This window comes from Nasonia vitripennis (assembly GCF_009193385.2).
Source record: "Nasonia vitripennis strain AsymCx chromosome 1 unlocalized genomic scaffold, Nvit_psr_1.1 chr1_random0003, whole genome shotgun sequence".
Lineage (NCBI taxonomy): Eukaryota > Metazoa > Arthropoda > Insecta > Hymenoptera > Pteromalidae > Nasonia > Nasonia vitripennis.
The window spans coordinates 1,552,164-1,569,254 of record NW_022279589.1 but is presented as its reverse complement, the minus strand read 5'-3'; the positions used below and the strand labels follow the sequence as shown (position 1 = coordinate 1,569,254).

The following is a 17,091-nucleotide window of genomic DNA, read 5'->3' as shown; positions in this document are numbered from 1 at the left end:
GATAATGTGAAGTGTTTTTGTTGTTGTGGTGCTTGCGTAGTGTTTCTAGATGAATGCGTACGACAGTGTGGGCTCATCACACCCACGCCTGTTCCTATCGGCTGTCCGCGGCTGCTTATTCAATTTATTCGCAGCTAACATTTTTCTCAGGGGCTGTTCCTCTATCCGCAACCTAAGGACGCGCTGTGTATTGGTGATAGGCACCTACCCGTCCGATCTGGACGACAATGCCCAAGACCCGCTTAGGGTAGCGGCATTGTAACAGAGAAGTTATAACTACTGTTATAAAACGTTGGTTGTATTAAATAGATTTATTTACACTCGGCAGTTTACTTAATTCTTATGAAACATTTTTGAAATCGGGCTTTTTGATTAATTGAAATTTTTCAATCCGACAATCTAATTGAACCATTTTAAAAACATTCTACAAAAATTAATTATCATCGAAGATACATCGAATATTTAACAGTATATTTAATAATGACACATCGAATAATTGAACATCATTTTAATCAATACATAAATCGTGAGCGAACCGAGTGTTCTTTGCTAGTATATTATTTGAAAAAAATAAATAGGCCGCACTTGCTCTTATCCCTAGTAGCCCTCGGTTACGTCCGGAACAGACACCATTCTGAAATGTCATCAGAACTTATGCACTTCATGCAGACTTGCTGTGCAATGCAGACATTCGGGACTTGCATCTTTATGCTTTCATCCCCTCGATACGCTGCTTCTTGCGTCGTTTCCAGGTCGTAGAAAAACATAAAGATGCTTTTTCGTTGAAGCATAATTTTTTTCGGCTGTATAAAGCAGTATTGATTATAGCTGTGTGTCGTCTTGCAATGCCGACACTAATTTTTGCCGCACTCGTGCTTACCGCGCTGCTGGTTCACGCTTTTGTAGCAGGTACGGCAAATCTGCAGCACTTCGCACAGCCGCTCGTGCTTCGATTTGTATGATCCCGCAACCAAATGGTTGAAACGAAAAAACTGCGATTGCACGATGCGCATTCTTGCAAAGCTTCGTTCACGCTTCATGGTGGCGAGACGAAGCAGCGCGTACACAGCTGCCTACAGCTGTGATCCTCTATATTACTGTAGCCACGATTGCAAAAAGTACAAAAAAATTTTGCCTTCGCAACTTTAAAAATATTGACGATCACGTTGTAATGAAGCTCAGAGTAGAGCAAAACAATTACGGTTGTGCAGGCATCGCTTCGTCCGTCAAAAAATGGTGCTTCACCGCTGCCCATCGAGTCTTTCTCGTAAGCAACTAAAGCTGTACTACGAGCAGTAAAATAATGCTGGAAATTCCGAAGTTCTCGTACACCAGAGCCTCGTGAGGTATGGGGACACCGGCATCTTGGCACAATTTTACATCTTGCTCATACTGTAGCTGCCTACGACCGTCACGGATGACATTCCACTCGGCTCGCATCGCAGGAGTATTGTTCGAATTAAGCGCGATTTTCGCCTCGCCTACAACGAGCGCTCTCAGCAGACAGAGATTGTCACAATTGCTGATCTGAATGATGGACCGTTGAGAAACGCTGTCGAAGGTCAAGTTTTTCCGTCGAGAGCCGCCGGCACCTATAGGATTCTCTACGACGGTCAAGCAAACGGTGAATGACTGGTCGACTTGAAAATTTGCGTGGCTCTGAACGAGTCCAGACACAACAACCTATAAATCGTCGCCAGTCAGCGCGCTCGCAAGACGATACTAGAGCCCGACCGACCTGTTTGTGATATAATCGCTCGAGATTGAAACACCGACGCGATCGCTCCCGCTTCTGATTAGAGCAAATACTCGTAAATGTCGCGTATTGCTAACTCAATCCAGCCGAGCATGTTGGTCCCACGCGGCGGTGTTTTAATCGGTAGCGTCAGACGGCGAGCGTCTGTACGGAATTTCTGTACGCGGTGCACCGTATTCGCGATAATTGCGATCCGAATCAGCAGCAGCAGAACCGCTTAAAATACTATTATTCGGCGACATTGCTTCTTCGCTCGAGGTATCGCTGCCACCGCCGCCAACTACCTGCGATATGCCGCTTGCTGTGCTGTCCTCTATGACGGGGTGACTCGCATCGTAGAATCCGACCTTCTGCAGCATGGATAATGTGGGGCTCAGCACTGTTGAAGAGTACGTCGAGTCCGATTATATAGTCTAGAATGTCTAAAGTATCTGTGATAAAAACCGGCGATCCAGCGGAACGCGCAACGCGACAGCAAGCAGCGCAGCTCGCTTCGCAGCCTCTCCTCGTACATGCGATGAACGTGCACGTGCTACTCACGGGTGCACTTCCTCTGAGATCAGATGAATCGTTCTCTGCTTAGTTTTGAAAACTGTTCCGTTAGCGATAATTAGACTACGCCCGAGTCCATGGAACGTAAATGATCGCGATATCCTGGAGCTGATTCGCGAGACAATGAGAATCTTTCTTTCGCTCTTACCCGTTTCCGATTTTTTATAATAAATCACTCCCTGAGTATAGCGTATTAACGGTCTCGCATTCTTAAAAGAACGAACGCCGTTAAAAGGGAACAAAGTGGAGAGGTGTGGTCCCCCTCTATCCACGCACAGAAATTTTCTCTGCTTACGTCAACGGCGTACGTTTATGACACGGCTCGCACCGATCAGTCCGCTCTGAGTCCCTACAGAGATCACACACGTGGCCACCAATCATGGCAAAATTAAAAAAGATTGCAGCACAACGCGATGCACTTCTCGGCAGCTGAAAAACGTTCAATGGAAAAGCTAAAAGGCCAGCTCGAGCGCTACCAGCAGCGAATGCTGGACATGTCAGCGCTGTTGCAGCAAAAGCAGCAAGAAGCCGAGCGAAGTTTTCTCTGGCAATACAATTTGTGTCCATCAACGTGAGGTGCAGGGTGTGCATTTCCAACAGTTCGGAGCACGACATGTGGCAGCAGTGCAGGTGGTGTCTTCTCTTTCGCTGCTGGAAGTGCAATGGACAGCCCTGCCCGTGCATCTTGGATATGGATTCGCCGAGATCGCCTTCGCCTCCACCACCATCAGCAGGCGATGATGGCGACGACAACAACGTCCAAGGTACGCCACCGACAGCACGCCGTAGCCGCGTACCTTACGACTTTCATAGGATGCCCACACCACCGAAAGAGTTGGTGCGCGGTTACTGCAAGGAGGGCCCACGCGTGAACTGCGCAAACAACGCTGGACTCGCAGGTGCATTGTTTGTATTTGATTATTTTTTAATTTGACTTATATAAATTAACAGTGTGTAGGTATATGTGTAATTTTTTATTGTATTATTAGCTTGCAAGCTAGATCATTTTATTATTTGACTCGTACGCGTTTTTCTATAAATTAATCTCCTAGTGTACCAGATATTATCTTTTCTTTTGTACAAAAACCCCCTAATCCCATCAACGATTCCCAAAGCTGAAAAGACCCCGGCGAAAATGATAGGGAAATTGGGTCCCGGTAAATTTAGACATAAATATAACCAAGTTGTAGCTATCGGTTCCATGAACAAAAGTCCCCATGGGCCCAAGTCTCAGAAATCCACCGTTTTCGAGAAAATAATGATTTTATGCGCCGATTTTGGCGAAGGTTAGAAAGGCCGGTGCATAACATCAGACGATCTCCAGGCGCAACAGGTTATTGTTGTTGTTTACTTAACCCCCTATTAATGTGTATTATTCTCTATCGGCAGCAAGAATTCGCGCGCAGTCGCTGTAAGTAATCCGGCAGCCTTAAGAAGTAATCGCGGAGTCTCGAGAAGTTTCAAGAAGTAACGTTGAAGTGTGCAGTGCGCTAATACTAAGAGTTGCAATGCGGATGATGGATGTAGGAACAAGCAAGCGCGTGTAAGTAATTATATTAAAATCATATGATACTTGATTGATTACTTATTACTGGCTCGCGCATCACCTGCAGAAGTTTCTCGCGACGACTCTAGCCGGCGACTAATGCAACGGCTTGGCCGAGAAGCGCAAGCTCTGTGAGGTGCACAAGAACTTACTGACCGACCAGCAGATGCTTATCCTGATGGTTCACTAGGAGGAGCGCCGCGACTTCACGATTATCGAAGAGTCTAATGCCCGAACTGCAACTAACCTGAACAACGGGAGCCTCGCTCGTATCATGGAGAGGTACGAAGCCGTGCAGACCGCCTCGCCGCCTAGAAGTGCAACACGATCGATCAAAGCAAGCTGCTCTCCTAACCTATTACGGATGTCGACCGAGAAAGGCCTCGAGACGAGCAAGGACATCAAGTAGTCAGCTATCAAGAGCCAGTTGGACTCGACGCAGCTGCACAAAGTCAGTCTCGTAAACTGTACGAGCTAGCTCAAGGTGCGTGGAGTCACGGCAGAGCAGGGGCGCGCGTGCCTCAGCCCCTCGGACATAAAAAGCTTAAACCAACAGGGCTTCTTCCTCCATCAACAGCACGGCGACTGGGAACATGAGCTGGCTGAGCGAGCTGTGCAGTCCGCACTCGAGGTGGAAGCTGGTGGAGAACAGGTCGGCTGCTAGTCAGGATCAAGGACACAGCGAACTTAGAAGACCCGAAGAATGCGTTAAAGCCGTCCAAATATTTTGCGAGGATAGAGAAATACTCCAGAGTATTTCTGCGATACTGTGTGGGATACTGTGCGCAATATTGTGTGCGATACCGGACGCGATACTTTGTACGATACTGGGCGCGATACTTTGTCCGATACTGTGTGCGATACTGTGTGCGATACTTTATACGATACTGAGCGCGATACTGTGCGCGATACTGTGTGCGATACTTTATACGATACTGTGCGCGATACTGTGCGCGACACTGTGTGCGATACGTTGTGCGATACTTTGTGCTATATTTTTAGTGATTCTTTGAGATACTTAAATAGTTGGCATAAGATATCGCACACAGTATCGCGAAACGTATGTGTATACACGTCATGTATGTAGGATAAATAAATTCTTAATGAAAAAAAGCTTATTAAATTAGGCTTCATGCAAGATTTTTCAGCAGGTCCGACAAGGCGCTTCTGTTATAGTTGCACACCGCTATGTATGCACGTTTGTGGCATATAGTACATTTGCCTGTTTTGATTTTTACTGACCACAGTATATTTATGAGTGACATTTAATATATTCATTTACGGAAACGTTATATCGAAAAAAATTTGACGATTTAAAATTTATTATATATCTAAAGATACCTTTCTGACTGATTTAACGGAATAATAACACAGGTAAGTCTGCGGTTTGAGGAACATCGCTGAAAAACCAAGTATGATTTTCTACTTTTTTTTCCGTATTTTTGAGATTTTTCTTCGCTAATGCTTTGAGTGAACAAAGAGTAACCATCACCATATAGTTGGTTTCTTTTTCATATGGTTTGTTTTATGATAATGAACGATATAACACTATATTTAGATAGCCGCACGTTCATTTGTATTTCGAATAATGCGATATTGCGTTACTATGGTAACTTTTGTTAAATATAAATTCAAGGAACTGTTGACATTTAGAGCATCGATAACATCATAGAATAAGCCTAGTTATTGCAGACCAGAAAAAGGTGGATGGTAATAAGTGGCAAAACATATGTAAAGCAATATTTTATTAAAAAATCCCACCTGCATGTGTGAAGTGATTTAATTTCAACCTATATCATCTAAACTTCAGGTATTATGGTGCACAAGTTCTTTACTTTTCTAACGTAAGGTTAGGTTATTCACTTTTTCGCCTGTTAAAAGCTAGTACAGAGCTCACACACACAAGGGCACATGTACTGCAATCACGCGTTTGTGCATACACACGCTTACGCAAACCAATGCATTCGCTCACATACACGTGCCCACGCACAGCCACACGTTCGCTCATATACACACGCTTATGCTAACAGGCATATGTGCTTCTGTTTGTGAGCTGTGAGCGAACCATGAGCGATCGTGTGACCGTGTTTGGGCGCGTGTATTATTTGATTTTTTTTTGCCAGGAAGAGAGGCCGGCCTCTCTACGTGGCTTTTAAAACAACCGCACACAGACACCCATGCACACCCCCGGATTGAATCACACATGCACGCTTATACACAACCTCGTTTGCGCCCGCGATAAGCCAGTACGAAGAGGACGGCCTCTCCCCCTGCCTCGCGAAAAAAGCTCACATACACACGCACCCACGCACAGCCACACATTCGCTCATGGTTCGCTCACTGCTCGCAAACAAAAGCACACATACACACCGCGCACAGCCACGCATTCGCTCGCGATTTGCTAGTTCAGAGAGGCTGGCCTCTCTACGTGGCTTGTAAAAGAAAACGCACACACACCCCTGCTCACCCCCGCATTAAATCACACACGCACGCTTATTCACACTTCCCGATTTGCCCACGATAAGACAGTACGAACAGGCCGGCCTCTCCCACTGCTTCGCGAAAAAAAGCTCACGTATATACTCTCCCACGTACAGCCACACGTTCGCTCATGGTTCACTCACGGCTCACAAACAGAAGCACACATACACAACACGCACACCCACGCATTCGCTCGCGATTAGTCAGTACAGAAGGGCCGGCCTTTTTACCTGCCTTAAGAAAAAAAGCTTACACACACCCATGCATATTCTCGCATTTGATCACATACGCACGTTCATACACCTTCACTCCCCTCATTCACTCACGCACTAACAAATTCACCCGTTGATACTTACTCCCTGAGCAACCAGCATTAAAAATTCAAAAATGCTTGGCGGATGCTACAAATATAATATTTGGAAAGTACTGGCTGCTGTTAAGACGTTATTTATAAAAGTGCAACCTCATGCCTGCTTTTAGGTCGAAAGGATGAAAAAAATTCCACTAGTGGTAAAAAAAAAATAATTCTTCTCTAGTATTTTTGCAGTATTTATCTCTGGCTCGCAATATACAATTGCTTTCAGATCATACGTAATTTCAAGCTTATTGCAAATCTATTCTTGGCCTATAGTATCACTTCCGTTCTGCTATCATTTTATAACTTAATGTTATAGCGAATTCTTTTTTACAAAAAATGGTATGTAATAAAAGAATCATACTCATCTCAGAACTATACCTCCTAATATTATAAAAATGAAGATCAAAGAATTCCATGCGTTATTTTCTTTGATTGACTTACGACTAACCTCATCCTATTATTCTGTAGATTAGTCGATGAACTATATTTTACAAACATGTATTCCTTAGTGTTTTGGAAGAACGAATCAAAGTGTAGTTTAGTTCTTACTAAAAATACAAGAATTCGCAGAAATTGTGTTGAAGCTAAATGGCGTGGTGATTGGTATCCCGCTGAAATTCTTCAGTCAAGCGGTAAATATGCTGCATTTTGATATATTTAGGTTATTCAAAATTTAATATCTTTTAATTCATGTTATAATTGTCTTATTATTTTATTGTTACAGATAACAAAACTGATTTGCTAAAAATAAACGTGATGGCAGACGGTTCGATTAGTGATTGCGGCCGTGTAAAAAGTAAATAAATATATTCTTTACGCAATTAGAATTTGTTGTACACGTATGCGTGTACAAACATTCGCCCGCGATAAGTTAGTACAGAAAGGAGGCCTTTCTCTATATCATTCTCGTTCTCTCTTTCTCTCTCTCCCTCGCTCTCTCTTTTTCTTTCTCTCTTGCTCTCTCTCTTTTTCACTGGCCTGCGTAGATTAAGGTTCTTTAAATATCAACAACATTTACTTCGTATTGTAATTTCTTTATGATTTTCTTATAACAGATAACAAAAAAGATTTTTCGAAATAAGAGTTAATACGAGATATTTCAGTCACTGATTGCCGCCCTGTTGAAAGTAAAGGAATATTTGTTTTAAGAAATCGAAATTCATTTTTACGTTTAATACATATTTTAGTTCAATTTATTTGTTTTATCACAATTTCGTAATGAAGTAGTGCAATTCAAATACTTAACATAATCGTAAGTTTCTTTGTGTACTGCATCTCGTATTTTTATATGTATTATAGGTTCGCTCAGCAGTGATTCCGAAAAATCCAGAGAATCTGCTGCAAGTACGATAAGTATATCTAATTTGGGTAAGTAGTGACTTCCATAATATGATTTCCTTTGTCATTAGCCAAATCTTACTCTTGGATATTGCTTGCAACAGCGGGCGCCGGATCAGCATTGCAGCATACATCTGTAGTAGCTACATCGCCGTTACTTTGTCTGACTAGTGCAGCTACATCATTATGTGCACCGTCTCTAACATCGTCAACAACATCAAGTATGCCATTGCCTACTCCTGCAGTGAGATTATGTGCACCACCTGTAACGTCTGCAGCTACATCGAGTGTGCCATGGCCAACTCCTGTCCCTAGATCGTGTGCATCGTCGTTGGCTGTTACTGAGGAATCCTGTGCACCGTCTCCTACAGCACCTCAACCTTCTACCTCCTTCCCATCCACGTTTGATGCAACCGATTCTATTAATGAACCAGATTTATCTACACCGCCTCCGATACCAGCACCGAGGTCGTTTATTACGAGTGCGAACACCGAAGAAAGACTATCAGCATCGCAATCAAGTTCTGGTAAATACCGAAAATATACTAAATTAAGATTGTACAACATGAAAAAATATGCTAAAATATTTTTCATGCTCAATATTTTTTTTCAAGAGAACTACGATCTAATTCTCGAATTACGACACAGGATACTGAAGAGTTTACATCCTTTGATGCAGCGACAAAACCGACAAGTGGAATGGTATATAAGTATACAGTATTAATTATGCATACACAATAAAGAGAGGCCGGCCTCTCCCAGGCTTTCGCAAAAAAACACACACACACGCCCATACACACCCCCGTATTCGGTCATATACACACGAATTTTGACACCCCCTTATACGCTTACACACGCACATACATACACATGCACACCACTGCATTAAATCACACATGCATGCTTATATACACTCCCGTATTCACCTGCCATAAGCCAGTACAAAAAGGTCTCTTCCCCTGCCTTGCGAAGAAAAAGCTCTCGTATACACGCGCCCACGCACAGCCACACGTTTGCTCATCGTTCACTCACGGCTCACAAACAGAAGCACACATACACACCACGCACACCCACGCATTCGCTCGTGATTAGCCAGTTAGGAAAGTCAGGCCTACGTGGTTTTTCAAACAACTATACACACACACTTATGCACACTTATGCACACCCCCGCATTAAATCACACATGCACGCTTATACACACTCCCACATTTGCTCGTGATAAGCGAGTACAGAAAAGTTTCGTCTTTACTAGGCTTTCGCAAAAACGCACACAAACACAACCATGCACACCGCTGCTTTTACCTGCACCACGCACAGTTACGCATCCACTTCTATATACGCGTTCGTGCACACCCCTGCATGCATTCGCCAGTACAGAGAGGCCTGCTTAATAATACTAGAGGCTGCATAAATCGTACTTTACAGCACAGTGTGTATAAGCGTCCAAGCATATCGAATGCGTTTAAAGCCATGCTATGAAAAATGACTTACACGACGTGTGTCGTACATTCTTTTTATATCACTGCGTGGCATAAATTCGCATTTATGTCACGCCTATCCATGGCATAAGTAGTCCTTTATTGCACCGTACTCGCTACACTCGGGCGCATACGTAAAGTACGACTTATGCCACTAGTATCGTAATGTACTATAATTTCATGTGAGTATATTAATTCTAAAATTATATTTTTATAGAAACAACTTGCGGATGGATACGATGTCTTTATTTCAATAAAAGAGTTGTCATCAATAGAGGAAAAATGGATTAAGAACAGCAAGGAAATGATCAGAAGTTTAATGAAATTAATTATTTGAAAATCTCAATTAAAGCTTATGACGCCCACTGATAGAAATAACTATAGAAAAATACCAGGAACACTATACAACGCCGTTTTCTGTAAGATGTGCATTAAATTAATTGACTTACTGATTGTAGACTTGCTAAATAATAACTATTAAATATAACTTGTTATTTCAGATTACGTTAACGGTAAAGTTGAAGTAGAACACCGGCTCTCACCATTAGACTATCGCAGATGTCTTACTCTAATGTGAAATGGGTTGAGAAATCCTAAAAACTAATGCAATCCTGTTGATAGCTTTCAAAATTCATGGATCTAATTTAATAAATTTTGAAGAAAGACGATCTGGCGACTTAGAATCAAAAAATTCGATTATAATACCTGTGTTTTTAACGTCTGTTCTTTCTGGTCCTTATATTAATACCGAAATACATGTAGGTAGATACACAGGACAAGGTGTAGACAAAAGCTCGGAGAGAAGTGCCACCAAATAAATTATAAATCAATTTTCGAAATTACGTGTTATTAGGCTGCACTGTCGGCGGCTTTACAACCCTTTCCAGTGATCTAAAATCTTTATGAATATATCGACAGCTGAGTGGTGGAACGCCCTATCTCGGCTGCTACTTAAAATTATATAGTATTTAAGTTGATTGAGTTAGTGATATCACAGGTAAATAGATAAGGATATAAACAGTGTTATGAAACCTGTGGGTACCGGAAAACACTCCTTCTGAACTGCTGCCCAGTCCTCACACACTGCATATTTACCTGCCCAGGAACACGTCTAATACACTCTCAAAACGCTAAACAAATAATAGAAGAACGTCCATACCTAGAATTGTATTTCATTAAACTTTGAAAACCGTAATTACTTTTTCCCCAACCCAATATTTTGCAGTCGCTATTGAAGTCTACAGTGCACATTATTTTGCAGTCGCTATTGAAATCTGCAGTGCAAATTATTTTGCAGCCGCTATTGGAATCTACAACGCATATTACTTTTGTAGCTGCTATTAATTTTTACAGCGCATATTACATTTGCAGCTGCTTTTTAAAAGTACAGCCATTTTATTTTTGCAGTCCCTTAATAAAATCCACAGCACATGTTGTATTGCAACCATTATTAAAATCTGCAGTGCCTGTTTTATTGCAACAGCTGTCAAAATATACAGCACATATTATTTTAGACCAATATTAAAATTTATATTGCATTTTATATTGTTGTTGCTTTCTAATTCCACAGCGCAAGTTGTATTGCAGCCTGTATTAGAGTCTACATCACGTATTATTTTTACAGCTGGTAGCTAATACCATACCATTAATTTTAAAATAATATTATGATTAAATAATAGTTCTGAAAACTTTACTTTAAACGATTTATATACAATTATAATATTTCATTAAATACAACATGTTTAGTATATAATTTGTGCGTACTATTCTTATCTTATTCCTTTTTTACTGTTGATTAGCAAAATATTTAAATTAGCTAACAAAGTTACTTTCGAAAGGGCCACATATAATTGACCATGACACCCGTTTCGGGAGGTACCATTTGGATGATATACCTGTCAAAACGGGCATGAGAACCCGTGAAAACGCTTATATAATATTTTATTTTAATGTTTTTTTACCTTTATTTTACAATATTGATACAATATTGCAAATAATCTCCAGACAATAGTGCCGTAATATACATATTATTTTTTGAATTACAATTACAGCAATATTGCTGGACAATATCCAGAAGATTATATAATCTTCCTACCATATTTTCAAATCTGCTAAACCTTGCGATGTAACCTTTAGGCATTATTGCCGAAAGATTGGGCGCTACATGGGTATAAGTTTTCACAAAAAAATGAAGGATAGTTTATATAAATTTACAAAAGCGTACATAAGTGTACATAAGTGTACAAAAATATATATTTTTGTTCACCAAAAATAATTCATTTTGTACAACAAATTTTTAAATATCTTTGCAAATTAATAAGTACCCCAGTGGAAATAATAAATGTGAAAAACTGAAAATTTGTGAAATAATGTGAAACACTGTCAAAAATTACAATTTTATATCAACATTTGAAACATTGCTAAGAAGAAAATTGCCATTATTTTTTTCATTTTTTCACAGCTTTTCACATGGTGTGAAGTACGACTTATGTCACTAGTATCGCATATTCTTATATTTTGTAAACTAATTAATTCTCTTATTCCAAAACCTAATGCTTTTTTTTTTTAATTTTTGACAACTGTACATATTTACATTACATGTTTCACATTTTCACACGATTCATCACAATTTAATACATTTATCATTGCCGCTAGGGTGAGCCAATTTATTGAAATATGATATTTTGCATTTGTAAAAACGACAGATTACGTCAAAAATACACAATTCTATTGTTTATTCCGGAATATTTCAAATCCACATAAATTTTTCTTATGAGAACCTCTGGATAAAACAATAACGAGCTTCATGAACTCATAGAAGTGCAGAACCAGGGCTTCGCTGGAAATCATATTTATCTTTTTGATCCAATGTGCATTTAAAAATTCATTTTGTTATACAGAAACAAACAAATATAAATCATATTTGGTTAGTTGAATTGATATATTTCAACTAGACTGTGCAATATTATTCTTTACAGCACTTAAAATAGTTCTTATAGTATGAAATTCACTGTTAACTGGCTTCTACTACCGATGGCTTTGAATTTGTGTACTTGCGGGGGTAGGACGGAATGTGTAAAACGATCCAAATTAGCTGTGATTGCAAATTTACAAACAAAAAGGTGTGAGAATAATGTCAATGATTTTTTTTATACCCAAGATGCAGATAATAATTTGCCTCACAAGTATAACTTCGATTATAAAGGATTAACAATTGGTTAGTAAAACATTAATGCAAGAAATAATAAACAAGAATTTCCTACTTTCCAACATTTTTTGTGAATTTATTTTATGCATTAAATTAGAATTTGGCTTCTTTCTAGAGGCCGCGTTGTTATATATACTAAAAGAGATTAGAAATTCATTTTTAGGTATAAGTATGTGTGTGCGTGCGTGTGTGTGTGAGAGAAAGAGAAAGAGAGACGCACTGTCTGAAAGGAGAATTCTTCGTGTATGACTAACTAAATTGGGGCACTTCTATAACAGAGTTGATTGCCGTGTTTCATAGGGACTAGAAAAGACTACGTCGCTGGCTTTCGGGCTCATTAGTAACGGAGAAAAAGGAAACGTTAGCACGGGCCTGTTTTGCAGAGAAGGAATAGCAATCGTTGTCTGACTGCGAATGAGATCACATTGTTGAGTAAATTTTAAAAAGCAGTAACTTACTACTGTAATCGGGGATCTACCGTTAAACTAGAAGATTAGGTACGTGCATCGTGTGAAACCATTGTAGCGTGATCTTTGCGTATCAAAGCATCTAAGAACAACCGGGTGGCGTAGGTCTGTGGCGACACAACCAGCCACGTCGGCGCCGCGATCGAGGCGCAAAGAACTATTGGTGCCGAGAGAGTTCTTCTGAGCCGGGAATCACCGAGCCGGAACCCCCAGACCACCAGAGGCCAAATCCACCTCTCTCGAGCCAACAGCCGCCTCAGATGTAGCGCCGAGGAGTTGGTTTAGTCAGATTGTTCTGAGAGGTCTCCCAGAGCGGTCCTCTCAAGGCCGCATTGTTCATCACGATTTTAGATTACCATTTACTTCAGATTTTACTACTTAGACTTAGTTTAGATGTAATAATAAAGCGCTTTAGATAGAAACCGTCTACTCATTCAGAGACCTGGTTCTCCACCTGTCGGCTCCTTTCCTCTCTGCGGATAATAGCAACTCCAAAGGTCTACCATGTCGACTTCTGGGAAAGAGGCGCGAGGCAACTCAGAAGATGTCATCTAACAGCGGCACTAGGACGTTATAATTAGTAGCCTGTCCTTTCTGGAATCTTGTATGCCGAAGGCTGCTGCAAATCATAGATAGTGTGCTTTCAGAGTAATATATGTGATGACTTGTATAAAGTTTTAAATGTATTTTAATTATATTTGTGAGTAGAGGAATGTAGCGTGTGCGTTGAAGCACGATTCGAGAGTCGCTTCGGATGACTCGTGCCGAGTTATCAGGCGACTTTGCTTTCTACAAGAGAAAGCTTTATGATGGTGAAAATTTCAATGTCATAGATTTTGATAGATTTCAATGTTTTCGAGGTTTCTGAGTCGGGAAAAGTAGTTTTTGAAAAATGTATGTATGTATGTATGTATGTGTGTGCGCAAAAATGGTAACCACGATAACTCCGTAATGCATCTACATTTTTTGCTGAATTTTTACAGACTCATTAAGTATGATCTGATAAAGAACTGATTAAATTTTGGAGCCGATTCACAAAAATAAAGTATGTTTAAAAAAGATTTTTTTGTTTATTAAAGCATTGATACAAAATTTTTATTATTACAGTCAAATGCAATTGTACTTTTTGCTAAAACTTTGCAGGTTTATCAAGTATAATCGAACGAAGAACTGATCAAAATTTGAAGCCGTTGACTAAAGTAAAGTGTATTTTATTTTTAATTTCTTTTAAATATCACAAATGGCATATTTTGTCAAAAAATGGTTACTATGATAACTCCCGAACGCAATTGAATTTTTTCGCTGAATCTTTACAGGTTCATCAAGTATAATCTAACAGAACTAATTTAATTTTGGAACCAATTTAAGCGCGTTTAAAAAAAATGTTTGAACATTAAAAAATTGAAGAAAAGAAATTGTTTAGTAGTTATTTTTGCATCGTGTGTCGATTTACGCATTCTAAAATATATGAGCATGGCGGTCATGAACAACCCTATAGAAAAATTTTATTCTCACAAATGTTCAATTTTCACAAATTGTACTGCATGCAAATAAGAGTATACTTATCGAATAATAATTTTATCAGCATCTGGCTATATCTCCGGACAGCCGTGTTTCAGCAGCCCTATCTTTTCGGTTTTTGTGCTTACTGTCTGGCTAGGTAGCCTCTATATTGCGCTCATATAAATATAGAAATTTGGTATCCCTTACGAAAATAATGTGTAAAGATCTGTATACACATACACACATCTGCCCATATAGCACCCAATCTTTCAGCAATATTCCCTCAAGGTTGCATGTGTAGATTCGTCAGATTCGAAAATATTGTGCGAAGGTTAAGTAACCTTTAATAAATTTCCCTGCAATATTGCTGTAAGGCATCATGTGCGTTATTGGATTGCATTTCCAAAAGACAATAAGCATATTGTGACAATATTGCTCAAAGATTATTTTCAATATTGTAAAACATAGGGGAAAAACATTTAATTCAAATAATTAAAAAAGCTTTTTCAAGGGCCTATGCCCATTTTGAGAAGTATCATCCGGATGGTAGTCCCCGAATAAAGCATGGGAGCCCCTAAAAAAGCTTATTTAATTTCTTTAAATATAGTGTTTTTCACCTATATTTTACAATATTGACACAATATTACAAATAATATTCGAGCAATATTGCCACATTATGCTTATTGTCTTTTGGGAATCCAATCCAAAAATGGGCATCATGCCTTACAGCAATATTGCAGAAAAATTCTCCAAATGTTATAAAACCCTGGTACAATATTTTCGAATCTGACAAATCTGCAAATGCAACCTTCAGACAATATTCTTAGGAGATTGGGTGCTATATGGGATATTTTTAGGAATTTCCAAATTTAGGTTTGTAAAATTATACCTTTTCAATATTTTGGGACTTAAAATTTTACCTTTCGTTATAATTTAATTCATAATTTTTACCATTCAAATCTTTATTTTTTAAAATTTTTACCCCCGCCCGCTGTAAAGTTACGTTTCCAAAAAACAATAAGAATATTGCAGCAATATTGCTCGAAGTTTTTTTGCAATATTGTGTCAATATTGTAGAATAAAGATAAAAAAACATTAAATTTCCATATAGCACAAAATCTTTCGGCAATATTGCCTAAAGGTTGCATCAGCAGGTTTAGCAGATTTAAAAATATGGTAGGAAGATTATATAATTTGCTGGATATTGTCCAGCTATATTGCTGTAAGTGGTAATGTCCGTTTTTAGATCCATTTTCAAAAAACAATATGTATATTACGGTACTATTGTCTGGAGATTATCTGCAATATTGTGTCAATATTGTAAAATAAAGGTAAAAAAACATTAAATTAAAAAAATGATATAAGTGTTTTCACGGGTTCTCATGCCCGTTTTGGGAGGTATCATGGGTATGGGTGTACACATTATTTTCGTAAGAGAACCCTATTGCAAAATCTCACGTGAGATCTTACATAAGATCTCACCTGAGATCTCATGCCAAAATCTCATCTGTAATTTTGGTCCGGAAGCTGCTGGATCCTCTTATTTATTCAAAAATGAGTTTTTTAATATTGGTAGTCGCCTATAAGGAGGAGCCTCCCCCAAATAAGTTCAAAAAATTAGGTTTCAAAGCATTTTAGACATTTTTTCGATTTTTAAAAATATCTCATCTAAAATCTCACCTGGGATCTCAGGTGACATCTAAGGTGAGATCTCAGATGAGAAATTTTTAAAAATCGAAAAAACATCTTAAATGCTTCGAAACCTAGTTTTTTTAACTCTTCTGAGTAGGAGCACCTCCTTATAGTCGACTTCCAATATTAAAAACCTTATTTTTTTATTAAATAAGAGGATCCAGCAGCTTCCGGACCAAAATTACAGATGAGATTTTGGCATGAGATCTCAGGTGAGATCTCTTGTAAGATCTCACGTGAGATTTTGCAATAGGGAAGACATCTTGTACAAGTTTGAAGGCTCGTGTGGATCATTGTACACGTTTTGCAACCTATCCCATACAGCACCTAATTTTTTGGCAATATTGTCTGATTGGCAGATTCGTCGGATTCGAAAATATTGCAGGCAGATTATTAAATATTCTGAATACTGTCCAGCTATATTGCTGTAAAGGGTTCCCTGGCGGAAAAATGTGCAGTTTTTTTTAGTTTTTTTTAGTTTTTTCTTGTTGTATGTTACTATTTTGTGTTCATTATGTGTTTTTTGTTGTATAAAACTGCTATTTTTTGACCGAATTTGGAAAATTGAAACAAAAAAAAACAGTAAAAAGCTAAGAAAAACTAGAAAAAATAGAATACTAACAAAAAACTCAAAAAATAACTGCAATAAACAGATATAAACTATAATAATTAGTGAAAAACAGTACATGCATAATATAATTGTAATATAAAA

General features: G+C 39.0%; 3 protein-coding genes across 5 annotated transcripts in view; all 3 read left to right on the top strand.

Annotated features, from left to right (window-relative positions):
• Positions 1 to 4,447: 4,447 nt before the first annotated feature.
• LOC116417153 lies at positions 4,448 to 8,106 on the top strand. Its single transcript, XM_031928715.1, has 3 exons — positions 4,448 to 4,607; positions 7,203 to 7,325; positions 7,418 to 8,106. Exons 1-3 carry the CDS (start codon positions 4,448 to 4,450, stop codon positions 7,495 to 7,497), a joined length of 363 nt encoding a protein of 120 aa, XP_031784575.1. The 3' UTR covers positions 7,498 to 8,106.
• A 40-nt stretch (positions 8,107 to 8,146) lies between these two features.
• On the top strand, positions 8,147 to 10,416 carry LOC116417667 (flocculation protein FLO11-like). The gene is made up of 4 exons (XM_031931945.1): positions 8,147 to 8,558; positions 8,646 to 8,733; positions 9,727 to 9,928; positions 10,010 to 10,416. Coding segments are annotated over exons 1-3 (393 nt in total). The 5' UTR covers positions 8,147 to 8,254; the 3' UTR covers positions 9,728 to 9,928; positions 10,010 to 10,416.
• Positions 10,417 to 12,331: 1,915 nt separating this feature from the next.
• Positions 12,332 to 17,091, top strand: part of LOC107981322 — a 526,190-nt gene continuing 521,430 nt past the window's right edge. For 2 of the 3 annotated variants that reach the window (XM_031930417.2, XM_031930447.2), the window contains exon 1: positions 12,333 to 12,726. In XM_031930417.2, the coding sequence (XP_031786277.1) occupies positions 12,510 to 12,726 (217 nt within the window). In that variant the 5' untranslated portion in view covers positions 12,333 to 12,509. Of the gene's footprint in view, positions 12,727 to 17,091 lie in introns of all 3 variants that reach the window. The other variant, XM_031930377.2, reaches the window with a different exon arrangement.

Excerpts from the sequence above, each read along its gene's own strand:
- LOC116417153 (XM_031928715.1), top strand. The coding sequence starts at position 4,448 with ATGAGCTGGCTGAGCGAGCTGTGCAGTCCGCACTCGAGGTGGAAGCTG. Across the intron at positions 4,608-7,202 it reads GGATAGAGAAATACTCCAGA|TGTTTTGGAAGAACGAATCA; the intron begins GTATTTCTGCGA and ends TGTATTCCTTAG. Across the intron at positions 7,326-7,417 it reads TGAAATTCTTCAGTCAAGCG|ATAACAAAACTGATTTGCTA; the intron begins GTAAATATGCTG and ends TTATTGTTACAG.
- LOC116417667 (XM_031931945.1), top strand. The coding sequence starts at position 8,255 with ATGCCATTGCCTACTCCTGCAGTGAGATTATGTGCACCACCTGTAACG. Across the intron at positions 8,559-8,645 it reads AGCATCGCAATCAAGTTCTG|AGAACTACGATCTAATTCTC; the intron begins GTAAATACCGAA and ends TTTTTTTTCAAG.